The sequence below is a fragment of the Myotis daubentonii genome, chromosome 3 (assembly GCF_963259705.1).
Source record: "Myotis daubentonii chromosome 3, mMyoDau2.1, whole genome shotgun sequence".
In the NCBI taxonomy this organism is placed as follows: Eukaryota; Metazoa; Chordata; class Mammalia; order Chiroptera; family Vespertilionidae; genus Myotis; species Myotis daubentonii.
The window spans coordinates 152695281-152723091 of NC_081842.1; the positions used below are offsets into that span (position 1 = coordinate 152695281).

Sequence of the window (27811 nt, forward strand, 5' to 3'; positions counted from 1 at the left end):
GGAGCTCCCCCTTGTCACGGACAGACCAGGGCGGATCAGAGGGTTGGGGCGCCGCCCTAACAAAATTGCAATTAATTAACAAATAAATATTAAATTTCTTACATATGGCCAGGATGTAAACTACTCTCTAAAGCCTATTCTATTTTTTATTTAATGTCTAGCAAATAAATTTTTTATATGTTTTTATTGATTTTAGAGAGAGGAAGGAAGACAGAGAAATGCAAACATCAATAATGAGAAACATTCATTGGCTGCCTTCTATGCATCCCCTACTGGGGATCAAGCCTGCAACCCAGGCATGTACCCTGACCAGGAATTGCACCCTGCCCTCCTAGTTCATGGGCCCATGCTCAACCACTGAGCCAGACCAGGCGGGCTCTAGTCTGAAAATTTTAATGAGAATCTACAAAGAAAGTTTTCTATGGTAAATTAAAGATTTTGTTCATGAAAGTGGTTAAATGTTGATGTCCTTGTCATACCAATATTTTTTTAATGGACTACTTCAATTGCACTTCTATAACTTGCTAAAAGTATACAAATCTTGCCCTCATCCATCTCACTGTTGACACAGAACTTTTGGCCACATTGGGGGATTTTATGACTCTACCTTCTAGATCAAAATAACCTGGTGAAAGTTCTTGATCTACTCAGATTGGAAATTCTAATCCACCCTATCTCCTTGCTTGCAGATAAGGTGACACCCTGGACATGGCCTCAGACATCCACATGCCAGGCCCAGTGTGCCTAATTGAGAACACTAACACGCAACTACTGGTTAATCCAGAAGCTTTGAAGATCTTGTCTGCCATTACACAGCCTGTAGTGGTGGTGGCCATTGTGGGTCTCTACCGCACAGGCAAATCCTACCTGATGAACAAGCTGGCTGGGAAGAAAAATGGTGAGGGGCACCAGCTAAGCTCTGCCAGATCCCTTCTCTCCACCCACACTCCCAGCTTTGAATATGGTGTTAAAGGAAGAGTAAGGTAGAGATGGGGAGGAATATTGAAAGCTAACTTTTAATCTACCATTATGTTCTTACCTTACTGTGGTCTGAAAGAGTCAACTCACTGTCTCTTCCCACTTCCCTTAATTTCCCTTTAAAAAGCATAATTTGTATTCTTTTCCTAGAAGTCTATATTTAATTTTTTAAAGAATCATCATCTCATTTCCCACAGCAACTTTACCATTTTACATTTCTCCCAGAAATGCCCAGGATTCTAATTTCTCCACATTCTTGCCAATACCTGTTGTTTTGCTGAGTGTGTGGTGATTTTGTTATTGTTTGTTTGCTTTTATTGACTTCAGACATGGAGAGAGATAGAAACATTAATAATGAGAGAGAATCATTGATTGTCTGCCTCATGCACTCTCCACACTAGAGATCAAGCTTGCAACCTAGGCTGGGAATCAATCCATGACCTTCTGGTTCATAGGTCCACACTCAACCATGAGCCACGCCAGCCAGGCTGCTATTTTGTTTTTTGGTAGTGCTCATCCTAATGGGTGTGAAATAGTATCTCATTGTGGTTTTGATTTGTATTTCCCTGATAGCTAGTGCTGTTAATTATCTTCTTATGTCTTTATTGGTTATTGGTATACTTTCTTTTCTTTTTCTTTTAATTTAATTTTATTGCTTAAAGTATTACAAAGAGTAGTATATATGTCTCCTTTTTTCCTCCACTGACCTTCCCCTGGCCTCCCCTACCCCCAGTATCTTGTGTCCATTGGTTATGCTTATATGCAAGCATACAAGTCCTTCAGTTGATCTCTTACCTCGCCCCGCCCAACCCTCCCCAACCTTCCCACTGTATTTTGACAGACTGTTTGATGCTGCTCTGCCACTGTATCTATATTTGTTCATCAGTTTATAATGTTCTTTATTATCCATAAATGGGTGAGATCATGTGGTATTTTTCTTTCAATGATGGGCTTATTTCACTTAGCATAATACTCTCCACTTCCATCCATGCTGTTGCAAATGGTAAGAATTCCTTTTTTTTTACTGCAGTGTAGTATTCCATTGTGTAGATGTACCACAGTTTTGGAATCCATTCATTTGCTGATGGGCATTAAGGCTGTTTCCAAATCTTAGCTATGGTAAATTGTGCTGCTATAAACATAGGGGTGCATCCTTTCTGATTGGTGTTTTTGGTTTCTTGGGATATAGTCCTAGAAGTGGGATCACTGGGTCAAATAAAAGTTCCATTTTTAACTTTTTGAGGAAACTCCATACTGTCTTCCACAGTGGCTGCACCAGTCTGCATTCCCACCAGCACTGCAGGAGGGTTCCTTTTTCTCCACATCGTCTCCAGCACTTGTTGTTTGTTGATTTATTGATGTAGCCATCCTGACAGGTGTGAGATGGTACCTCATTGTTTTTTTGATTTGCATCTCTCGGATGATTAGTGACTTTGAGCATGTTTTCATATGTCTCTTGGCTTTTTGAATGTCCTCTTTCAAAAGTGTCTATTTAGGTCCTTTGCCCATTTTTTGATTGGATTGTTTATCTTCCTTTTGTTAAGTTGTTTGAGTACCCTGTAAATGTTGGAAATTAAGCTCTTATCAGTGATAACATTGGAAAATATGTTCTCCCATGCAGTGGGCTTTCTTGTTGTTTTGTTGATGGTTCTTTTGCTGTGCAGAAGTTTGCTGTTGTTGTTGTTTTTATGTAGTCCCATTTGTTTATTTTCTCTTTAGTTTCCATTGCCCTAGGAGCTGTATCAGTAAAAGTATTGCTAACACAAATGTCTGCTATTTTGCTGCCTATGGCTTCTTCTAAGACTTTTATGGTTTCCCAACTTACATTTAAGTCCTTTATCCATTTTGAGTTTATTTTTGTGTATGGTATAAGGTGGTGGTCTAGTTTCATTTTTTTGCAAGTATCTGTCCAGTTTTCCCAACACCATTTATTGAAGAGACTGTCTTCACTCCACTGTATGGTCTTGCTTCCTTTGTCAAATATTAATTGAGCATACTGGCTTGTGTTGATTTCTGAGTTCTCTGTTCTGTTCCACTGGTCTATATGTCTGTTCTGGTGCCAGTGCCAGGCAGTTTTGAGAACAGTGGCTTTGTAGTATAGCTTGATATCTGGTATTGTGATCCCTCCTACATTGTTGCTCTTTCTAAAGATTGCTGCAGCTATTCGGGGTCTTTTTTTATTCCAGATAAATTTTTGGAGAATTTGTTCTAGGTCATTGAAGTATGCATTGGTATTTTTATGAGGATTGCATTGAATTTACAGATTGCTTTGGGTAGTATGGACATTTTAATGATGTTGATTCTACCAATCCATGAGCATGATATATTCTTCCATTTGTTCATGTCTTCCTCTATCTCTTTTTTCAGAGTCCTGAAATTTGCCTAGTACAGGTCCTTTATCTCCTTGGTTAAATTTATTCCTAGGTATTTTAACAGTTTTTATTGCAATGGTAAATGGGATTGTTTTTTTCACTTCTTTTTCTGTGAGTTCATTATTAGTGTTTAAAAAGGCCATAGATTTCTGGGTGCTAATTTTGAATCATGCTACTTTGCCAAATTCACTTATTAGGTCCAGTAGTTTTTTTATGGAGTCTTTGGAGTTTTCTATGCATATTATCATGTCATCCTATCTAATAAAAGAGAAACATGGCAATTTGCATACGACCACTACCCTTCCCACTTGCTAATCAGCAAGATATGCAAATTAACTGCCAGCAAAGATGGTGGCCGGCAGCCAGGCAGCTTAAACTGAACATTAGGCTTGCTTGCTTCAGTGACGGAGGAAACCAACGTTCCCCACCTGCCTTGCCGGCCTCTGAGCCTGCAGTTTGAAACATAGTTAAAATATAGAAGCTAAAAAAAAGACCCAGTAACCTGATTTCAGCGAGCCGGGATCTCAGAGCTGGAGTTGATACAGAGTTTTCATTATAGAACCCAAACAAACCAGATACCTTCTTTCAGCAGTGGAGGCCTAAGAGCTGGAGTCTCAGAGCTAAAGCTGGCCCAGAATAAAAAAGAAAAAAAGGAGTGGTTGGGAGCTTCCGTCACCTGCCAGCCTGAAAACAGCCCTCAGCCCCTCACCCAGACTGGCCAGGCACCCCAGTGGGGACCCCCACCCTGAAGGGTGTGTGACCAGCTGCAAACAGCCATCATCCCCTCACCCAGGCTGGCCAGGCACCCCAGTGGGGACACCCACCCTGATCCAGGACACCCTTCAGGGCAAACCAGCCAGCCCCCACCCGTGCACCAGGCCTCTATTCTATATAGTAAAAGGGTAAGATGCCTCGCAGCACCGGGATCGGCGGAGCTGAGAGGCCTCCCAGCACCGGAATCAGTGTGACAGGGGGCAGCGCCCCAACCCCCTGATCGGCCCTGCTCTGTGGGTGATAGAGGGCGGCGCCCCAGCCCCCTGATCTGCCCTGCTCTGTGCGTGACAGGGGGGAGCTCTCCAACCCCCTGATGGGCCCTGCTCTGTGCATGGCAGGGTACGGAGCCTCAACCACCCTGATGGGCCCTGCTCTGTGCGTGACAGGGGGTGGCGCCGCAACCTCCCCATGGACCCTGCCTTGAGTGTGACAGGGGGCAGTGCCCCAACCCCCAATCGGCCCTACCCTGAGCGTGACTGAGGGTGGCATCACAACCTCCCAATCAGCCCTGCTCTGTGCATGACAGGGTGCGACGCCCCAATTCCCCAATTGGCCCTGCTCTGACCCTGACCAGGGGCTGCACCTAGGGATTGGGCCTGCCCTCTGCCACCCGGGAGCAGGCCTAAGCCAGCAGGTCATTATCTCCCGAGGGGTCCCAGACTGCGAGAGGGCACAGGCCGGGCTGAGGGACCCCCCCTACCCCCACCGAGGGCCTCTAGTCTATAAATAAAGATAGTTTTACTTCTTCTTTTCCAATTTGGATGCCTTTATTTCTTTTTCTTGTCTGATCACTATGGCTAGCACTTCCAGTACTATATCGAATAGGAGTGGTGAAGGTGGGCATCCCTGTCTTGTTCTTGTTCTTAGAGGAAATGAGTTTAGTTTTTGCCCATTGAGTATGATGTTGGCTGTGGGTTTGTCATATATGGCTTTTATTATGTTGAGGTATGATCCCTCTACTCCCACTTTGCTGAGAGTTTTTATCCAAAAACGGTATTGGATTTTGTCAAATGCTTTTTCTGCATCGATTGATATGATTATGTGATTTTTGTCTCTCAGTTTGTTTATGTGATGTATCACATTTATTGATTTGTGAATATTGTACCATCCTTGCATCCCCGGAATAAATCCCACTTGGTCATGGTGTATGATCTTTCTAATATAATGCTGAATTCGATTTGCAAGAATTTTATTGAGAATTTTAGCATCTATGTTCATCAAGGATATTGGCCTGTAGTTCTCTTTTTTGTAATGTCTTTATATGGTTTTGGAATTAGGGTAATGCTGGCTTCATAGAAAGAGCTTGGAAGTTCGCCTTCCTCTTGAATTTTTTGGAATAATCTGAGTAGGATAGGTTTTAGTTCTTCTTTGAATGCTTGGTAGAACTTCCCTGTAAAGCCATCCCGACCAGAACTTTTGTTTGCTGGAAGACTTTTTATCACTGTTTCACTTTCTTTGGTAGTTATCGGCCTATTCAGGTTTTTTTTTTAATTCTCCTTGATAGAGTTTTGGGAGCTTGTATTTTTCTAAGAATATGTCCATTTCATCTAGGTTGTCCAGTTTGTTGGAATAGAGTTGTTCATAGTATTTTTTAACAATCCTTTGTATTTCTGTGGTGTCAGTTGTTATTTCTCCTCTTTCATTTCTGATTTTGTTTATTTGGGTCTTCTCTCTCTGCTTGGTGAGCCGGGCTAGAGGTTCATCAATTTTGTTTATCCTTTCAAAGAACCAGCTCTTCGTTTTGATGATCTTTTGTATTGTTTTTTTGGTCTCTATGTCATTTGCCTCCGCTCTGATCTTTATTATTTTCTTCCTTCTACTTACACTGGGCTTTTCTGGTTGCTCTCTTTCTAACTCTTTGAGTTGCAGGTTAGATAATTTATTACCATCTTTTCTTGTTTTTTGAGATAGGCCTGCAGAGCTATGAACTTCCCACACAAGACTGCTTTCACTGTGTCCCATAGATTTTGGATTGTTGTGTTTTCATTGTCATTTGTTGCCATTATGCTTTTTATTTCTTCCTTGACCTCTTTGGTAACCCAATCATTGTTTAAAAGCATGCTATTTAGCCTCCAGGTGTTTGATTATTTTTATTGTTTTTTAAAAATATATTTTATTGATTTTTTTTACAGAGAGGAGGGGAGAGGATCAAGAGTTAGAAACATCAATGAGAGAGAAACATCGATCAGCTGCCTCCTGCACACCCCCTACTGGGGATGTGCCTGCAACCAAGGTACATGTCCTTGACTGATATCGAACCTGGGACCCTTCAGTCCGCAGGCTGATGCTCTATCCACTGAGCCAAACCAGTCAGGGCTTATTGTTTTCATTGTAGTTGATTTCTAGTTTTATGCCACTGTGATCTGAGAAGATGCTTGATATGATTTCTATCTTCTTAATTATGAAGAGACTTTGCCTGTGCCCCAATATATGGTCTATCTTTGAAAATGACCCATGTGCACTTGAGAAGAATGTATATTCTGTGGCTTTGGGGTGAAATGTTCTGAAGATATCAATTAATTCCATCTGACATACTGAGTCATTTAGGATTGCTGTTTCTTTGCTGATTTTTTTGTTTAGAGGATTTGTCCAGTGGTGTTAGTAGGGTATTAAAGTCCCCTTCTATAACTGTATTGTTGTCAATCTCTCCCTTGATATCCTCCATGAACTTTTTTATGTATTTGGGTGCTCCTGTATTGGGTGCATATGTTTACAAGAGTTATATTTTCTTGTTGAATTGCTCCCTTTAGTATTATGAAGTGGCCTTCCTTATCTCTTGCTATGGCCTTCACTTTGAGGTCTAATTTGTCAGATATAAGTAATGCTATGACATCTTTTTTTCTTATTTTCATTTGCCTGAATGATATTTTTCCATCCCTTCACCATCAGTCTGTTTGAGTTCTTTATTTTGAGATGGGTTTCCTGTAGACAGCAGATATATAGGTCATGTTTTCTTATCCACTCGGCTACTCTATGTATTTTGATTGGGGCATTTAATTTTTAAAACTATTATTGATAGGTTCTTGTTTGTCACCATTTTTATTCTGTATGCTTGTGTTCCTTCTTCCCTTCCTATTTCTTCTTTTTATAGCAGACCCTTTAGCATTTATTGCATTGCTGGTTTGGTGATAATAAACTCCCTTAATCCTTTTTTGTCTGTGAAGCTCCTGATTTCACCCTCAATTTTGATTGATAGCCTTGCTGGATATAATATTCTTGGATTCAGACCCTGGCTTTGCATGACTTTGTATATTTCATTACATTCCCTTCTGGCCTGATGTGTTTCTGGTGAGAAATCAGTTGATAGTCTGATGGGAGATCCTTTGCAGGTAATTTTCTGTCTCTCCCTGGCAGCCTTTAAGATTCTAACTTTGTCCTTGATGTTTGCCAATTTAATTATAATGTGTCTTGGTGCCAATCTTTTGGGGTTCATCTTGTTTGGGACTCTGTGAGCTTCTTGGACTTGTGTGAGTTTTTTCTTCCCGATATCAGGGAAGTTTTCTGTCATTATTTCTTCAAACAGGTTTTCTATTCCTTGCTCAGTTTTTTTCTCCTTCTGGTGCCCCTATTATGCAGATGTTGTTCTGTTTCATGTTGTACCAAAATTCCCTTAGGCTCTCCCTCTGTTTTTTAAATTTTTTTTCTAGATGCTTCTCTGCTTGGGTATTTTTTCCTACCTTGTCTTCTAGCTCACTGATGCAGCCCTTCACTTCTTCTAGTCTACTGATGATGCCTTCTATTAGGTTCTTTATTGCAGTGATGTCATTTTTCATTTATTCTTGGTTCTTCTTCATTTCCTCTTGGTTCTTACACATATTGTTGAATTTGTCTTCTATCCTTTTCAGCGACCTTATGACTATTGCTCTGAATTCTTTCTCTGTCATATTTCTTGCCTCCATTTCAATTACTTCCTTTTCTGGTGATCCTTCTTTTCTTTCATATGTGGGCTGTTTCATTGTCTCCCCATGATGCTCCTCTCTAGGTGTCTGGTTATGTAGCTCTCTCTCTCCTGCATTGACATAAAGGCACAAAATACAACACAACAAGACACAATTCATAAGGCACCAAACACAAATGTATTCACAATACTAATGCCCCTGAATAAAGGTGACCACCAGAGAAAAGAGAATTAGGGAATAGAGAAGAGTGAAAAATGATATTGAGGAAAGGAAAAAATGTAAAAGAGAAAATAAAGAGGAGAAAAAAAGAGAGAAATATATGTATATGGGGAGAAAACTCCAATAAAACAACAACTAATCCAAAAAAATGCAAACACCTAGAGATGAATGCAAACTATAAAGAACAACTAATTCAAAAAATGCAAACAACACACCTCCAAACAACAAACACCCAGATGAATCTGAGGAGGCAGAGCTTATTTCCAGGAGGTAAGAGGTAAGGTCAAGGAATTGAATGAATGGGGAAATAGCCACAATTCAGTATAGAGGAAGAAGAAAGAGAATGGGTGTATAAGAAGAAAAGTAGAAAACTAAATACAAAAAAAGAATACATATATATATATATATATATATATATATATATATATATATATATATATATATTTATATAGTGGGGCCTTGACTTACGAGTTTAATTCATTCCATGACAGAGCTCATAACTCAAATTACTCATATGTCAAATCAAAAAGTGAACGAGTGAGACACGTAATGCTGGGCTGATGTTGTGGCGTTCACTGTGATGTTCGCTGCGCCAACTAGCAGTGGGGTATCTGAAGCTGGCTCATAACCCGAATTTTAGCTTGCAACTCAAAGCAAAAAATTGGCCGAGAGACGGTTTGTATCTCGAAAAACTCGTTAGTAGGGACACTTGTAAGTCAAGGCCCCACTGTGTGTGTGTGTGTGTGTGTGTGTGTGTGTGTGTGTGTGTATATATATATATATATATATATATATATATATATATATAATTTTCCTCCTTATTTAATCTATCTATCTATGTATTTGTTTACTATGGAAAAGGAGGATAGAGAGTAGATAGGCCTGTAGGCCTGAGTTAGTGATTGGAATTAGTTAAGCTATTAGTAGAAGAAGAGAACAAGCGAGGAGAGAAAAAAGAGAAACAAAAAAAAAAAAACTAACCAATAATCAAACAAACAAGACAGAAAGAAAGAAAAAGGCAAAAAAGAAAAATATTTGGATATTGAAGATAGCGAAGTGAGAAGTGTGTATGGGTTTAGAGCATGGGAGAGGAAATTAGATATATGAGTAAGATAAATTTTTAGCAGGGAGTGAAAATAAAGGGTAGAGAAAAACTAAAGCAGGAACAGGGTAAGAGAAAGAGGACGAAAAAGGGGAAAAGTGATGAAGAGAGTGTTGGCATAAAGGAAAAATTGAGATAGAGTAAAATAATGCTAAAGGGAAAATCAAAATAGAATGTATAATACTAATCCCAAAATAAAGAAAATAAAGAAAAATAAGATAAAATAAAACTTTTAAAAAAGGGTAAAATAATAGTATTAATACTAATAGTTAAAAATAAAAATATAATTTAAAACAAGGTAAAATTGAGTGGAGAGAAAAAAATTCATTTCTTAAGTAAAAGATAAAAAATAAAAATGTGAAGCAGTGAAGGTCGTTCACTTCCTGCACTGTTCTGCTTGGCACGTCTTTTTCCTTGCAGGTAGTCAGCACAGTATTGAAGTTTCCTGCGATCCACGGCTCCTCTGTGTCCTAAGCCACAACCCTATTTTCAAGCAGGCGGGATCTCTCTGCTCTCCTTGGTTCTCAGTCTGTCTTTAGTTATATGTACACACAAGAGTCAATTTCTGTACAGCCCCTGGGTAGCAGTTTTTCTGTATTAATATTTGGGGCTAAAAGACCTCTTCACTCTGGCTCTGCACGCAGGCTGCCTTTCTGGGTCCAGTCCAGCTGTGGGTTAATATCTAGAATCCCCTTCTGCCAGCAGCCCTGTGGACCCCCTTCCACATTCGAGGGCATACTGACCCCACCAGCCGCGAATTTTGTGGGGAGCAGTCTTTCTCTGAGGCTCTAGTTCCCACTGCACCCGTTTCTCCTAGATCCTAGCCTGGATCCCAAAGCTCACCTTTCTTTAGGCAATGCCAGCTGTGTTCAATTCGCCGGTTCCGGGTGGGTGCTCTTTGATTCAGCTGTTCCTTCTTCTCTATGAGAAGGCACAGGGCCCATCCGCGAATTCGCGTTTGTCTCCCCCTCTGCAGACCTCCCAGGCATCCGTGGTTGGGGAGGTTGGAGTTCCCATGTTCCTGGATTCCCAGCTGAGGTAACTGGTCCCTGGGCATTGTGGTTGTAAGGTCCCAGGAGGCATCCGAGATCTCCCCAGTTGAAGGTAAGGCTGGGGTTCTGATCACAGTCATTCTGCGATCACAGCTGTCTCCCCTTCAAGATGGTGCAGCCTCGGCGTCAGGGCCCGCTGCTCCTGGAGAGATTTCAGCCTCTGTAGAGGCTCCCCGGTCTCGGGGGGGGGGGGGGGGGGGGGGGGGCGGTCCACCAGTCCCCAGGAGTCCCTTGAAGTGTAGCTGTCCCTCACTCACAAATACTGACACGCCCCGCACGTCCATGCACTCTCCTTTCGTTCTCTCTCACACTATCTAGCAGCCTGCAGACCCGTCCACAGCCATCTTACTTCCCCTGTATATTTCCTTTAAGGAAATGTCTGTTCAAGTCCGTGGTTCACTTTTTAATTGGGTTGTTTGTTTTCTGAAATTGCATGGCAGGATTTCTTTATATATTCTGGATATCAATCCCTTAACTAAGAAATATTTCCCCCAATTCCACAGGATACCTATGAAACGTTGTAGATTGTATCCTTTGACTCACAAAAGTTTTAATTTTGAATCCAACTTAACTGTTTTTCTTTTCTTGTTTATGCTTTTGGCATCATATCCAAGAAATCATTCCAAATTCAATATTATGATGTTTTCCCCCTATGTTTTCTTCTATGAAGTTTATAGTTTTAGCTCTTACATGTAGGTCTTTGAAAGATTTTGGTTAATTTTGAAGAAAGAAAGCTTTCTATCTTGCACCATTGAGTGTGATGTTGGTTGAAGGATTTTCATATATGGCTTTTATTATGTCAAGTTAGTTTTCTTCTGGCCCTAATTTGTTAATGTTTTTATAATAAAAAGGTGTTGAATGTTTTTATGTATTGGATATTTAAATTTCCCTGTTTCTCTGTAAAATCAATACTGATTGTGGTTTTTCTTTTTAATGTATTTTTATTGATTTCAGAGAGGAAGCTAGAGGGAGAGAAAGTTAGAAACATCAGTGATGAGAGAGAATCATTGATCAACTGCCTCCTGCACACCCCACACTGGGGATGGAACCCATAATCAGGGCATGTGCCCTGCCTCGAAGTCGAACCATGACCCCCTGGTTCTTAGGTTGATGCTCAACCTCTGAGCCACACCAACCGGACTACTGATTGTAGTCTCTCCTTAGCTTGATTATGTTCACATTTATCTCTATTTTAAGAAATGTCTGCTATGAAAACTCCAATCCCTCTCTCTCCTCTCCTCTGAAGGCTTCTCTCTGGGCTCCACACTTCAGTCTCACACCAAAGGCATCCGGATGTGGTGTGTACGTCACCCTAAGAAACCAAACTACACCCTAGTTCTGCTTGACACTAAGGGGCTGGGAGATGTAGAGAAGGTAAGTATTGAAGATTCAATTTGGAGACAATCCCCTCATTTCTAAGTATTGTCTATACTATTTAATATTTTTTTCTTTTCTTTTTAAAAATTTTATTATTTTAATTTTTATTCAAATAAGAGCTGGCACTTAACCATATGTGTTTTTTTCATTTCTGTTTATGTGCTAAGAGACCCAATTTTGCAATCAGGGATCATGAAAATATAAGGCAGAATCCTAGAAGAGCATCGTGCTCATTAGATAGAATTCTAATGATTAACAAGAGGCTATAAGCTAAGCCAGTTAACACTGATGCGTAAAGGTACTACAAACAAAATCAGCCATGAGTCCTATCCTGCAGAGAACTTGAGTTAAGGATTAATGTTCGGAATTCCTAAACTCTGTTATTAACACAGTGGCTTTAGCAAATTATTTCACTTCTTTTACCCTCAGCTTTCTGATCTGTAAAACCGATGCAAACGATCTATATTTGCCTTATAGTACTGTTTTGACTATTTAATAAGAATGGAAAGTGTTAGGTGAATAATAATGACTAGATAAAATAGCTATAATTATTATTACTCTTACATAAGTCAATTTTGCTGTAAAAACATAGAGAAAATTAAACTACATTTAAGGCTTTAGAGTGCCCACCAATCTGGACTGTTTGTTATGCAATTATCTGCAAATGGTCATAAGAGGACCTAGTGAAAATCAGTGTAACCAAAAATACTAATCAGAAGACTATTCAAAGTCCAAGTCCTACTAACAACCATTTTCATTTGGATTTGTTTTCCTCTTATAAGTCATTAATCTAAAAAAAGTCACTCGACTAAATGAGCATCATTTACTACTGCTGATCTGGAAAGTGCCATGAGAATAAAACATAATCCTGGCCCAAATGTGTTCTGATTCCCAGGGTGACAACCAAAATGACTCCTGGATTTTTGCCCTGGCAATACTGCTGAGCAGCACCTTTGTGTACAATAGCATGGGGACCATAAACCAGCAGGCCATAGATGAACTGCAGTATCCTTTTTGTGGTCCAGAACAGCATCAAAATCAGAGGGGAGACTAGTACCTAAATACCAGCTCCCTGAATGTGAATCCTGGCGAATCAAGCAGAAAAAAAGAAAGTATGAAAAATAATTCAAGGGCAGGAAGAATTAACACTTGGGTTAGAAACAAAGCCAAAACAAAGGTTTGGAATATGTGGGACTAATATGGCATGAGGGGCACTGTACTTTTACACCATTTTTCCTTAGTTTGCTACTCAGCTATGTGACAGAGCTGACAGATAAAATAAGGGCAAAATCTTCACCTGATGCAAATGAGGTTGAGGATTCAGCTGACTTTGTGAGCTTCTTTCCAGATTTTGTGTGGACACTGAGGGATTTTTCCCTAGAATTGGAAGCAAATGGGCAACCTATCTCAGCAGACGAGTACCTGGAGAATTCACTCAAACTCAAGCAAGGTAAAGGGGACTGAGAACTGATTATTGGGAATCACAAGCCATTAGAAACCATCATCTTTTATTTTTCTATTAGTGTTTTTACATGTATAGTTTTCTACTTCTCAGCTTCCTAGTTCTAAAAATTAATGCTTGTTTAATATCTAAATTCATAGATTTGATTTTGAATTATCTTCTCCCTTGTTCTAAGAACAAGTTTCTTTTTCTTTCATTTTTCCCTTTACTGTGATCAGATTGATTTTATCTCCCTGCTTAGGGCTTGGATTGCTGTAATTAGCCAAAGAATATGGAGTAGAATGGGCATTTATTTAAAGAAAATAGATTAAAGCATGGCAATGCACTAGGGTAGGGGTTGGCAAACTATGGCCCACAGGCAAATGATGGCCAATGCAGCCTGCCAGCTATCTTACAAATAGGTTTTAATGGATGAATACTATGTAGATTGTCCATGGCTGCTTTCACGCTATAATAGCAGAATTTGAATACTTGGAAAAGAAACCACCTGACCTGCAAAGCCTAATATATTTACTATTTGACCGTTAACAGAAAAAGTTTCCAAGCCCCTATATTAACCAAATCCCTTTTTTATCTTTCTCCAGGTACCAGTCTTAAAAATGAAAAATTTAACCTGCCCCGACTTTGTATCCGAAAGTTCTTCCCAAAAAAGAAATGTTTTGTCTTTGATCGGCCCACTCATCGAAAGAAACTAGGCCAACTTGAGACAATGCATGATGATGAGCTGGACCCCGAATTCGTGCAACAAGTTACTGACTTCTGTTCCTACATCTTTAGCAATTCTAAAGTCAAAACTCTTTCAGGAGGCATCCAAGTCAATGGACCCCGTAAGTCCACTTCCCGGTCATTACTCTCACTGTTAAAAGACTAACGGAAGGTGGAATTGCATCCACCTAGTTTCAGCTTTGAAAAATGCAAATCTACTACTCTTAGAGGCCCGGTGCATGAAATTCATGCACTCAGGGAGTTCCCTCAGGCCGGGCTGTGCCCTCTGGCAGTCCAGGAGGGAGAGGCTCCCGCCACCGCCCCACTGCTGCTGTGCTTGTTAGCCATGAGCCTGGCTTCTGACTGAGCAGCACTCCCCATGTGGGAGCGTACTGACCACCAGAGGGCAACTCCTGTGTTGAGTGTCTGCTCTCTGGTGGTCAGTGCATGTCATAGCAACCGGTCTTTCCCTGGTTTGGTGAAGATACATATTACCCTTTTATTATATAGGACTAGGGGCCCGGTGCACGAAATTCGTGCACTGGGTGTGTGTGTTGGGAGGAGTGTCCCTCAGCCCAGCCTGCCCCCTCTCACATACTGGGAGCCCTCAGGCATTGACCCCCATCACCCTCCAATCGCAGGATCGGCCCCTTGCCCAGGCCTGACGCCTCTGGCCTAGGCGTCTGGCCCGGGCAGTGGGGACCCGCAGCTGCAGCGGCCCCGCGATCGTGGGCTTCGCTTTAGGCCCAGGCAAGGGGCCCCTAGCTCCCGGGACTGCCAGCTTCGACCGTGCCCAGCTCCCATCGCTGGCTCCACCCCTACTTCCTGCTATCACTGGCCAGGGCGGAAAAGGCACCTGATTCTCCGATCATGGCTGGGGGGCAGGGCAAAGGCGGCCCCAGGGCCGCCTTTGCCCTGCCCCCCCCAGCTCTTAGCTCCCCCCTGGGTTTCCAATCACTGTCAGTGGCAGGGGGCTTCTTCCTGCTTTCCCTTTCGCCTCCCTGCATTGTGCCTACATATGCAAATTAACCGCCATCTTGTTGGCAGTTAACTGATAGCCCTGATTAGCCAATGAAAAGGGTAGCTCGTACGCCAATTACCATTTTTCTCTTTTATTAGTGTTGATTACTGTGGTATATTCTAGATGACACAATATTTCTAATAGATTTTATTAGTCAGATTTCATGGGTGAGAAAAGATAGAAAAGGACAAATAAAAAAACTCTATTGCTTCAAATTGACCTAATACACTGGACCTGTACTATCCCGTATAATAGGTACTAGAAAAGTGTAGTAGCTACATTTATCTAAAATTGAATGCAGATTAATTAAAATTAAATGAATTTAAAAATTCTGATTACATGTATAGTGGCTATAATATTGGATAGCACATATAGCAGAAGACTATCATCACAGAGAGAACTCTTGGACAGTGTTCTGCTAGAATAAATAAAATTAAGGACTCCTTTTTAAATTTATTTTGAGTTTTTTAATCCTCACCCCATAATATGTTTTTCCATTAATTTTAGAAAGAGAGAGAAACATCGATGTGAGAGAGAAACATTAATCAGTTGCCTCCCGCATGTGCCCCAACTGGGGATCAAACCCACAACCTAGGTGTGTGCCCTGACCAGGAATCAAACTCAAAACTTTTTGGTGCATGGGACAATGCTCCAACCAACTGAGCCACCTGGTCAGGGCAGAGGACTTCTTTTTAATTGTTTCACAAATATTGATTTTATAAATGCTTACCACAGACCAGAACTGATGATAGAGACATAAATGAGAGGTACATTTCCTATCCTAATGGTGTTTAGGGATAAAGCACATGCACTCAATAAACCTCAATAAACACAGGTCTATGGTTGCCAGGGTTCTTGTCCCAGCATTAAGAAGGATTCATGCCCTAACTGGTTTGGCTCAGTGGATAGAGTGTCGGCCTGCGGACTGAAGGGTCCCAGGTTCGATTCCGGACAAGGGCATGTACCTGGGTTGTGGCACATCCCCAGTAGGGGGCGTGCAAGAGGCAGCTGAATCGATGTCTCTCTCTCATCGATGTTTCTAACTCTGTATTTCTCTCCCTCTCCGTTCCTCTCTGTAAAAAATCAATAAAATATATTTTTAAAAAAAGGGATTCATGAAATCTGGAGAAGGCTGTGCATAGATTAAATAGGAGTCAAGAGACGAAATATAATTTTGAAAGGCATTTGGGGGTCAGAGGAGCCTAGTTTGAAGGAAACTAAGATCTCTTTGTCTCAGGACCCCATGCTTTTTATTAACAAAAATTGTCCTGAGATGAGGCAGAGATATATACTTCAAAGGGTCAGGGTTTAGTATACAGAGGGATTGTCAAATTTGGGGGAATTAGCCTACAGCTGTTCCGGTGTTTGGCCAGTAGGAGGCAATAACATGTAGATTAAGGTGCCCTGAGCTGCCTGGCAGCAAACAATCAATTTAATGTATCCTATTCAGGTTTGGGGAAATGCCATCAGCCAATCCCAGATTCAGCCCTGCTGTCATGCTGGAATTGGTTTCTGGCATATGGTGTCTAGAACAGATGTTCTCATCCTTTGATATGTCCATATTACCCAAGGATCTTGGCAGAGGAGGATTTAATTCAGTTGATCTGGAGCAGAGGCTGAGAGTCTGCATTTCTAGCAAACTTCTGAGTGATGCTGAGGACATAGATGCTGTGAGCCAAATGAGTGTTGAGAGATATCATCAGATTTATAGAAGATGGACTGTTTCCTCACCCCACCTACAATAAACATCTTTTATTCTCTATTTGTAGGGCTGGAGACTCTGGTCATGACCTATGTCAATGCCATCAGCAGTAGGGACCTACCCTGCATGGAGAACGCCATCCTGGCCTTGGCCCAGATAGAGAACTCAGCTGCAGTGCAAAAGGCCATTGCCCACTATGACTGGCAGATGAGTGAGAAGGTTCAGCTGCCCACAGAAACCCTCCAAGAGCTCCTGGACCTGCACATGGCCAGTGAGAAAGAGGCCATTGAAGTCTTCATGAAGAATTCCTTCAAGGATGTAGACCATTTATTTAAAAATAAATTAGCGGTAAGTTTTTTCTTACGTTTATATGGATTAGGGTCTCAGAAAGCAAAGTACTATCCTACCTAATAATAGACAAACATGGTAATTGACCATACCTTCGCTATGCCTCCCATTGGCTAATCAGCATGATATGCAAATTAACCACCAACAAAGATGGCGACTAATTTGCATACTGCAGGCAGGGTGGGACAGCGCAACCGCCAGCATGAGAGCCGCCATCCAGGCTCCTGTCTGCGACCCCAGAAGCCGCCGGCCTGCCGCCAGTGATCAGATCCGATCCCGGCCGCAGGCCAGCCCCAGAAGCCCCAGAAGCTGCCCAGAAGCTGGTGATCAGGGGGAGATGGGAGTCCCCTGCCCAGGCCTGACACCTCTGATGGAGGCATCAGGCCTGGGCAAGGGGCCAATCTGGCGATCAGAGGGTGATAGAGGTCGATGCCTCTGGCCAAGGCATCAGGCCTAAGCAGGGGGCGGAGCCGGCAATCGGAGGGGCCTGTGTGTCCCCTGCTCAGGCCTGACGCCTGGGCCAGAGACATCAGACCTAGACGGGGGGCCGATCTGGCGATTGGAGGAAGATGGGGGTCCCCTGCCCAGGCCTGATGCCTCGGCCAGAGGCACCAGACCTGTGCAGGGGGCGGAGCCGGCAATCAGAGGGGTCTGGGGGTCCCCTGCCCAGGCCTGATGCCTCTGGCCTAGGCATCAGGCCTGGGCGAGGGGCTAATCCCGTGATCGAAGGGTGATGGGGGTCAATGCCTCTGGCCAAGGCGTCAGGCCTGGGCGAGGGCGGAGTCAATGATTGGGGGGAAATGGGGGGTCCCCTGCCCAGGCCTGAAGCCTGGGCCTGAGGCGTCAGGCCTGGGCCGGGGGGGGGGGGCGGGGGGGAGGGGCCAAGCCAGCAATTGGTGTGAACTAAAGAGGAAACACCTTTTCTGACCTCTCATTGGCTAAGCCCCCTATATGCTACTGGTAATATTCTTAGTAACTTGAGTAATAAGAATCCAAAAAGGTGATCTAGGGTTTTTCACCACACTCCTGGAGAAAAAAACTAAGGTCCGCTGCTGGAGGGCTAAGAAATGTCATATCCAGCCCTAGCCGGGTTGGCTCAGTGGATAATGCCTTGGCCTGCCGATGGCAGGGTCTGGGTTCAATTCTGACCAAGGGCATGTACCTAGGTTGCAGGCTCCTCCCTGGCCAGGGCCCAGGTCAGGGCTCATGCAGGAGGGAACCAATCAAAGTGTTCCTCTCACTTTGATGTTTCTCTCTGTCTTTCCCTTTCTCTTCCACATTCTCTAAAAATCAGTGGAAACATATCCTCAGGTGAGGATAAAAAAATAATAAAGAAATTATTATTACATGAAAGACACATCTTGAAAATGCCTAAAGAAAGTTGTCATTTTTTCATGGTGACGGGACTGGAGTCCATGTTGATGAAAAAACCTTGCTGGCTACGGTGACTGGCAGTGGCTGCAGCAGTGGGGTTATGGGGCTGGTGCCTTCCCCTGATCAGCCCGGTTACCTCCCACAAAGGGAGGCCAGACTGCAGCTTAGGTCCGCTCCCCAAGGGGAGCAGGGAGCGGGCCTAAGCCGTCACTAGGACATCCCCTGAGGGCTCCCAGTATGTGAGAGGGGGAAGGCTGGGCTGAGGGGCACCTCCCCCCACCCAGCGCACAAATTTTGTGTACCAGGCCCCTAGTTAAAAAATAAAATGGGAGAACCTGGCTGGAGATCCTGGCTAGAACCTGGCTAGAGAACCTGGCTAGGCTGCTGATCAACTGAATGCTGTCTCCGTGTCATTCCTTCTTCGCCGACTCCATCCACACCTTTGAGAACCCCTGGACCTGCTGGAGTTGGACCCCAACAATTGGTGACAGGGCGGCTGCAGCAAAAGTTTGGCACGATGTCTCACATCATTTTGCTGGTACAGCTTACCGAGAGACCAGAAGGCAGAACTTATGCTGATTATGAATCAGTGAATGAGTGAGTGCATGGAAGGCATTTGTAAAATGTATGAAGAACATCTGAAGAGAATGAATCCCAACAGCCCCTCTATCACATATGATATCAGCCAGTTGTTTGATTTTATTGATGATCTGGCGGACCTCAGCTGTCTTGTTTACCGAGCTGATACCCAGACATACCAGCCTTATAACAAAGATTGGATTAAAAAGAAGATCTACGTGCTCCTTCATCGACAGGTCCAACAGGCCCAACAGGCCGGGAAATAGTTGTGTTGGAAGCATTTGGGGGTTGGGGGTGGGCTTGGAACACAGGTGTGTACAGCTGTCTGTAGTGAAGTTTTGTATTAGAGTAATCTTGTTTCCATTTTGGTACACTCTAGCCAGGATTGAATGTGTTAGATTATATGTGAGGATCTTGTTCAATCTGAACTCCCATCACCCCCTTTTTTCCTCTTTTTTTCCTTAAACATTGTTATGATGACTTAGAAGTTTCTCTTTGTCAGTTAATGTTGATTCCAATCCTTCATATCTGCTTTATAACATTCACTGTACTAACCCTTCTTCAAGTTGGAGTGGGGGATAGTGACAGTTTAATTATGTGCTAAGATGAAGTCTTAGTGAAAAACAAATAAATGTTCTTTAGTTATAAAAAAAAATAAAATAAAATAAAATGAGTATTTATCACAAGAAAAGGAAATCTTAATATATTGTAAAATGATAAAAACCACTATTTGTTCTTATTATAATAACTAGAGGCCCAGTGCATGAAGATTCATGCAAGAATGGGCTTCCCTTACCCTGGCTGCTGGCACCGCCTTTGCTCAGGCCCAGAGCACCCTTTCTGCCTTCATTCTGACCCAGGGCTGCCTTTCCACTTTCCCATGCTACCCAGAGGCCCCCAGTGGCTGGGGCGGTGCGGAATGCCTGCATCGTAACCATAGCAATGACGCAAGCATCCCACCCCGCCCCTGGCCACTTATCGCCTGCATATGGAAATTAACCTACCTTTGTTTGTTGGGTTAATTTGCATACTCACTCCTGATTGGCTGGTGGGTGTTGCAAAGGTACTGTCAATTTGCATCTTTCTCTTTTATTAGTGTAGATAAGAACCAATTTTATTATGATTGACACAAAGTTTTGAACATTTTTTTCTCTTCATGCAGAAACTAATGCTCCTTCTCATAATTTAGATAATGCATGCAGGTAATAATCACAGCTTCTCATCACGTTACATGCTTGTTGGTACTGGACAGATTTAATATTACAGCCAAAAGCAAAGAAAAATGTAGTCTTAGTTATCTTGAGCAAGCTTATATTGAGCCACATTTCTTCCATGGGCAATCCCTGGTCCAATTTAAAAAGCAGAAGTTTCTTTCTAAAGGTGTATTTGTAGGACTAGAGAACCTAGTCCTGACCTATGTCAATACCATCAGCAGTGGGGTCCTGCCCTGCATGGAGAACACAGTCATGGCCTCGGCCCAGATAGAGAACTCGGCTGAAGTGAAAAAGGCCATGGCCCACTATGACCCGCAGATGGGTAGCATAAATGCTAACATAAAGTTCGCAATCTCTGCCATGAACTTCACCTCCCAGGAAAAAGGGTCTTCAATAGAAAGACAGGACCAGGAGGAAGGATGTGGTCCAGCTGAGGTGCCTGTAAGTTTTTACAGGGTCACAGACTGGTTTTTGAGAAGCCTTTCCAAAAATGCCAAGGTCAAGCTAACATTTTCTCTGTACTCTTTCTACTTCCTATTTTCACATTAAAGGCCCAGTTAGCAATAAAGCGAAATGACTTTTGTAAAGAGAATATGAAAGCATCATCAGATCGCTGCTCAGCTTTACTTAAGGATATCTTCCATTCTTTAGAAGAAGATATAAAGCAGGAGATATTTTCTAAACCTGGAGGGTATCGTCTCTTAATGCAGACTATACACGAGCTGAAGAAAAAGTATCTTCAGGAACCCAGGAAGGGAATACAGGTAACCAGCATTTATCTGTCCCTCTGTTGCTCCCCTCAACCCCACACATCCATTCCTCCCGATCTCCCTCCACCTCCTTTCCTTGGATCTGCTCTCTCCACGATGGCTTCATTCCTCACCCCATATGGGACCACAGCACCAACAGCTCCAAAAGTAGAGACCTCACTCAGAGAACAGAGACTCTCAATCTATATTTATATCAGTCACTTACAAAGGTTTCTGCTTCATAGGGTACCAGGCTTGGCCAACCTGGAGCATGTACCCACCCTGTGACAGGGGCCCCTTGACCAGCACAAGGACCAGGGCCAAACAAAGCAATTCCTACAGGGAAAAAAATGGTGGACAAACAGGAATAAGTGCTTCCAGTGATTTTCTATTACTAATGCCATTTTCTCTGGGTCCTAGAGTGAAGAAGTTCTTCAGACATACCTGAGGTCCAAGGAGTCTGTGATTGATGCAATTCTACAGACAGACCAGAATCTCACAAAAAGGGAAAAGCTGATTGAAGGTGATGAGCAAGTCAAGAGACTAGATAGCTTCAACAACTTTTAAAAGTTTAAATAATTTGGCTTGGAGAATCTGGGGTCCTTAAACAAGAGCCAGATGAGCAAAGATGCCTATTACTAGCCAAAGTCAGTCCCAGTGGGGCATATGCAGTCAGCAGCAACAATGACAGGTAAGTTCACAAAGAAGAAAAAGCAAGGTGGTCACCCACATGAATTTGTCTTCTTCCTTTCCTCCTGGCAGTGCAACGTGTGAAAGCTGAATCTGCAGAGGCTGCAGAAAAAATGCTGGAGGAAATGCAAAAGAAGAATCAGCAGATGATGGAGGAGGAAGAAAAGATTTATCAGGAATATGTGAAACAATTGGCTGAGAAGATGGAGCAGGAGAGGGCCCAATTAATGGCAGAGCAAGAGAGGGCTCTGTCTCTTAAACTTCAGGTATGTAATGGCATCACCTAGATGTTTCCCTTTTTCTGTTTTCTGAACACTCTCCCTGACCTGTTTGTGTGTCTGTTAGAACTCAAAACCCAGAAGGACCTTGCTTGCCCACTTATACTTTTCAATCCCTGTCTGTCTGTCTGACTTGGAGCCTGCCTATGCCTGGTTATTAAAAATTTTTTATTATCCTTTATCTCACATCCAGCCCTTTATCAGTACTCTATAATTCCGGTGCACAAATTTGTGCACTTATAGCGTCCCTCAGCCAGACCTGTGCCATCTCGCAATTCAGGACCCCTCAGGGAATGTCAGACTGCTTGTTTTGGTCCGATCCCCACGGGTCAGGCTGAGGAACCCCACCAGTGCACAAATCCGTGCACCAGGCCAGTTTTGACCTGATTCTCACAGGCCAGGCCAAGGCACCCCACCAGTGCACAAATCCATGAACCGGGCCTCTAGTATGCATATAAGATCTTTGGTTAATCTCTTCCCACCCTCTGCCCTCTCCCCTTCCCTCAGAGATTCATCAGTCTGTTCCATGTTTTCATGCCTGTGCATTGAGCATCTGCCCCCTGGTGGTCAGTGCACAGTATAACTACCTGTCGAATAGTCAAACAGTTGCTTAGGCTTTTATATAGAGAGAGTAGCGGCCTGGTGCACAAAATTTTGTGCACGGGTAGGGTCCCTAGGCCTTGCTGGGGATCGGGGCCAATCGGGGTCTTCCTTCTGGCTGATGGCAGGAAACTTCCCTTGCTGGGGCCTTCCTTTGTTCTGCATCGCCCCCTGGTGATCAGTGCGCATGAAAGCAAGCAGTCACACTCCTGAGGGGACAACTTAGCATATTTGTCTTTTATTATATAGGGTTCTTCAATCAATGGTAGCTATTATCTTCTAAATATTGAAAATACTATATCTTACCTGTTTCTCTTGCTTAATATTATATGAAGCAAGAATTGCTGAGTACCTATAACTTATGAGAAAAAACAGAGGTTCAGAAAACATGAGCTTTTTCAGGGTCACACAGATTGGTAAGATATCTGAACCACCTTCACCACTTAGAGCAGTGGTTCTCAACCTTGGCTGCACATTAGAATCACCTGGGAATCTTTTTAAAATCCTGATTTCTGGGCCTCATCCTCCGGAAATTCTGTTTCTTTGTTATGGGGTGGGGCCACAACATTAATAACAAAGAAACAAAATTTCCGGAGGATGAGGCCCAGAAATCAGGTTTTTAAAAAGATTCCCAGGTGATTCTAATGTGCAGCCAAGGTTGAGAACCACTGATATAGAGGAATCTACAATCACTGTTTTTCTGTCACACCTGGTATGACTCGGTTCTAAAAGAACCTTTATGAGCAGAAAGACTCCTTTCCTCTCACACCTGTGTCTGCCACTCCTGACTGTTTGCTATGCCCTACGCCTAGTTTGTGTAGTGAGTTATGTGCAGAAATCCTGTATGGACAGTTAGGGGCCTTGATGTCTCCTTACTTATATCCTGCTACTCTTGCCACCAAGCTGTGGAGGCTTAAATCAAATTCCCTAATCTAAGATACGGACACTTCCTTTGATTTTGAGAATGTTTTATTTCTGTCATGTGTATGTATATAAAAGTCTGAGTGTGTGTATCCTATCTAATAATAGACAAACATGGTAATTAACTGTAACTTCGCTATGCTTCCCATTGGCTAATCAGGGCGATATATGCACATTAACTGCCAACCAAGATGGCGGGTAACCGCCAACAAAGATGGCGGCTAATTTGATTACTGCAGGCAGGGCAGAACAGCACCATCCCGCCTGCCTCGCTGCCATCCGGGCCTGCTATTTGCGACCGGGCGGCAGGTGGCCCCTATGGGAACAGACCCACGGCTGGCAGCGGGACTGCAGTGATCGGCCACGGGCCACGCCCACAAACGGCCCTCCCGTGGTGATCCCGGCTGACCGCTGCTAATGAACCATCTGCCACCAGCCACGCCCACAAACGGCCCTCCGCTGGGATCCCAGGCTGGCAGGTGCTAATGCACTGATTTGCCAAAACGCACACCCGGGCCGCCTTTGCCCTGCACAAACTATGCAGCTGGGAGAGGGGAGTGGAGCCCCTGGGAGCAGGGCGGGAACTTCCCGGGGTTTGCGTCAGCCAGCCCAGAGCAGAATGCGAACTATCCCCACCAGTAGCTGCTTGCTCATTCACTTACTTTCTCATTCATTCACTCATTCACTCACTCATTATTCACTCACTCAGCAAACTCACTCAGGTCCGTGGCACCAGGCCAGGCACTGAAGTTGAAGCAGGATAAGACAGAGCTATGTCCTCAAGATGTTAGTAATTCAGTAGGGCGAAGCAGGCACATGAACGAGGCAGTTGTATGCACAGATGCAGTGTACTGGGTTCGGTGAGGGCTGTAACTAATGCCGACTTTGTTCTCTTGATAAAATGGGACCTTGGGAGCCAGGCCACCCAAGCCTGTAGGCCTGTGCCTATGGCAGGAGTGGCCGGGGTCCTGGAACATGACAGAGGATGCAGGTCGGGCTGAGGGGTCTGGCCCCACTCCTCACCCTCACCCCTGAGTGCACAAATTTTTGTGCACCAGGCTACTAGTGTGTGTATAAGCGTCTATAACATTTGAAAAGAAACATGATTAAGATTGCCCATGTAGCCCTGACCGGTTTGGCTCAGTGGACAGAGCATCGGCCTGTGGACTCAAGGGTCCCAGGTTGGATTCCGGTCAAGAGCATGTACCTTGGTTGCAGGCACATACCCAGTGGGGAGTGTCCAGGAAGCAGCTGGTCGATGTTTCTCTCTCATCGATGTTTCTTACTGTCTATCCTTCCCCCTTCCTCTCTGTAAGAAATCAATAAAAATATATTAAAAAAAAAAAAAAGATTGCCCACATAGGTTGTATAGAATTAATGTGACTTATAATTTAAGTTTATCAATATATTAGAAGGTATAAGCCAAAATCTCTCTTAGCTAAAGGAGGCTCAAGATAAGCAATCATGGAACTAGGATGTCCAGGTAAAAGTATCAACACTAATAAAAGAGAAAAATGGTAATTGGCGTACGAGCTACCCTTTTCATTGGCTAATCAGGGCTATATGCAAATTAACTGCCAACTGAGATGGCAGTTAACTGCCAACAAGATGGCGGCTAATTTGCATATGTAGGCACAATGCAGGGAGGCCAAAGGGAAAGCAGGAAGAAGCCCTGCCCCCCAGCCATGATCAGAGAATCAGGTGCCTTTTCCGCCCTGGCCAGTGATAGCAGGAAGTAGGGGTGGAGCCAGCGATGGGAGCTGGGCACGGTCGAAGCTGGCAGTCCCAGGAGCTAGGGGTCCCTTGCCTGGGCCTAAAGCGAAGCCCACGATCATGGGGCCGCTGCAGCTGCGGGTCCCCGCTGCCCGGGCCGAACGCCTAGGCCAGAGGCATCAGACCTGGGCAAGGGGCAGATCCTGCGATTGGAGGGTGATGGGGGTCAACGCCTGAGGGCTCCCAGTATGTGAGAGGGGGCAGGCTGGGCTGAGGGACACTCCCCCCACACACACACCCAGTGCACGGGGATCAGCGGAGCCGCGAGGCCTCCCAGCACCGGCATCAGTGTGACAGGGGGCAGTGCCCAAACCCCCTGAACCCCCTGATCGCCCTGCGGCTCTGTGTGCGACAGGGGGCGGGGCCACAACCTCCCTATCCGCCCTGCTCTGTTCGGGACAGGGGAAGGCGCCCCAACCCCCTGATCAGCCCTGCTCTGTGCCTGATAGGGGGGAGCTCCCCAACCCCCTGATCGCTCTGCGGCTCTGTGTGTGACAGGGTGCAGTGCCCCAACCCCCTGATCAGCCCTGCTCTGTGTGTGACAGGGTGTGGTGCCCCAACCCCCTCCCCCCCCCGCCCCCCCCCCCAACGGGTCCTCTGTGTGTGACAGGGTAGAGCCATAACCTCCCCTTCGGCCCTGCCCTGAGTGTGAGAGTGGCGGCGCCCCAACCCCTCTGATGGGCTCTGCTCTGTGAGTGACAGGGGCCAGCGCCCCAACCCCCTGATTGGCCCTGCTCTGTGCGTGACAGGGGGTTGCGCCGCAACCTCCCCATCGACCCTGCCTTGAGTGTGACAGGGGGCGGTGCCCCAACCCCCCAATCGGCCCTACCCTGAGCGTGACTGAGGGTGGCATCGCAACCTCCTGATTCTCCCTGCTCTGTGCATGACATGGGGCGGTGCCCCAACTCCCCAAATGGCCCTGCTCTGAGCCCGACCAGGGGCTGCACCTAGGGATTGGGTCTGCCCTCTGCCACCTGGCAGCAGGTCTAAGCCAGCAGGTCGTTATCTCCCGAGGGGTCCCAGACTGGGAGAGGGCACAGGCCGGGCTGAGGGACCCCCCCCCTCCCTCCCCGAGTGCACAAATTTTTGTGCACCGGGCCTCTAGTCCTATATGATAAAAGGCTAATATGCAAATCGTCCCCTCGACTGGGAGTTCGACCGCTCACTATGATGTGTGCTGAGCACCAGGGGGCAGCACGGAACATGGCGGGCGTCAGTGACGCAGTGCTGGCAGCGGGCGGCAGTGGAGGTGCTGCTGGCCCCAATGGGCCCTGATGAGAGCAGGACCACAGCAGGATGGTGGACCTGGTAAGTGGGCAGTAGCAGGGCAAGGTGAATGTGAGCGGGGGCCCCATTGTCCCGCCAATCACCCTGAAGAAGGCAAACAGTGGCAGTAATGGGGGACAAGGCTGACGCCTGGCTCCCAGGCGCTAAGGAAGCTTGGCGGGCCCAGTGACTCAGGAGGAGGAGTGTATACGGTGGCCCGGGGGCTCAGGTGCCGCCCAGGGCCCAGAGGTTAGCTGGGACCTGCACTTCCACGCCAGATGCTCGTGTTTCGATCGCCAGCCAGGCCTAGGGACTGCACCTGTGCTTGGATTTCAGGCATCAGGCCTCTAATAATGAATATTTATGGTACAGAAAATTTCAAGAAGAAAGTACTCAAAAAAACACACACCATAATTGTGGAAACTAACTAGAAGTTGAGATTTGCTTACTGCTGTACTTGATTTACTCTTTACTTGTCCCTTTTTAGGAACAGGCCATGTTACAAAAGGAAGGATTCCAAGAAGAGAGCAGACAACTTCAGAGAGAAATAGAGAATCTCAAGAATAACATGGCAAGAAGCAGGAAGAAATGTATCTTAATCTAAAGACCTAAAAAAAAGAGATTCCCGGGTCAGTCTACTCAAGGCATAACTCAAGCAGTTTTAGAATTTGGAAAAAGTCACAACTTGAGAAAAAGTGGCCCTCTTTAATCTGATAAAAGAAATCTACAAAACCCCTTCACCTAACATACTTAATGATAATAAATGGAATGCTTTGCCCTTAACTCGGGAATAAAGCAAGGATGTGCAGTCTCTCCACTCCTGTTAAAGAGTATAATGAAAGGCTTTCTACAATATGGGAGGGAAGGAAGGAAGGAAGGAAGGAAGGAAGGAAGGAAGGAAGGAAGGAAGGAAGGAAGGGAGGGAGGGAGGAAGGAAGGAGGAAGGAGAGAGAGAGAGAGAGAGAGAGAGAGAGAGAGAGAGAGAGAGAAGGAAGGAAGGAAGGAAGGAAGGAAGGAAGGAAGGAAGGAAGGAAGGAAGGAAGGAAGGAAGGAAAGAAAGGAAGAAGGAAGGAAGGAAGGAAGGAAGGAAGGAAGGAAGGAAGGAAGGAAGGAAGGAAGGAAGGGAGGGAGGGCAAGAAGGGAGGAAGGGAGAAAGGGAGGAAGGGAAAGGAAAGAAGGATAAGAAAGAATAAAATAAAACTGCCTTTATTCTCACACCTTTGATTATCCACATGAAAAAATCCCTGGGAATCTACAACAAAATAGCAACAATAGCGACAACAAAAACTCTTGGCACAAATACGTGAGTTTAACAAGGTTGTAAGATTCAAGGTCAATACACAAAAATCCACTTTC

General features: G+C 44.5%; 1 protein-coding gene and 1 pseudogene across 2 annotated transcripts in view; both read left to right on the forward strand.

The window, feature by feature from the left end:
* The window catches only part of LOC132230853 (guanylate-binding protein 1-like), a 34036-nt gene extending 6663 nt beyond the window's left edge, over positions 1–27373 (forward strand). Inside the window, exons 2-11 of one of the 2 annotated variants that reach the window (XM_059688947.1) lie at positions 690–898; positions 11643–11770; positions 12669–12778; positions 13027–13223; positions 13820–14062; positions 16731–17011; positions 20730–20942; positions 21348–21450; positions 21690–21883; positions 26943–27373. In XM_059688947.1, coding sequence (XP_059544930.1) covers positions 709–898; positions 11643–11770; positions 12669–12778; positions 13027–13223; positions 13820–14062; positions 16731–17011; positions 20730–20942; positions 21348–21450; positions 21690–21883; positions 26943–27059 — 1776 coding nt within the window. In that variant the 5' untranslated portion in view covers positions 690–708 and the 3' untranslated portion in view covers positions 27060–27373. The remainder of the gene's footprint in view (positions 1–689; positions 899–11642; positions 11771–12668; positions 12779–13026; positions 13224–13819; positions 14063–16730; positions 17012–20729; positions 20943–21347; positions 21451–21689; positions 21884–26942) is intronic. The other variant, XM_059688948.1, reaches the window with a different exon arrangement.
* Positions 18895–19634, forward strand: LOC132230865 (enhancer of rudimentary homolog; annotated as a pseudogene).
* Positions 27374–27811: the final 438 nt, after the last annotated feature.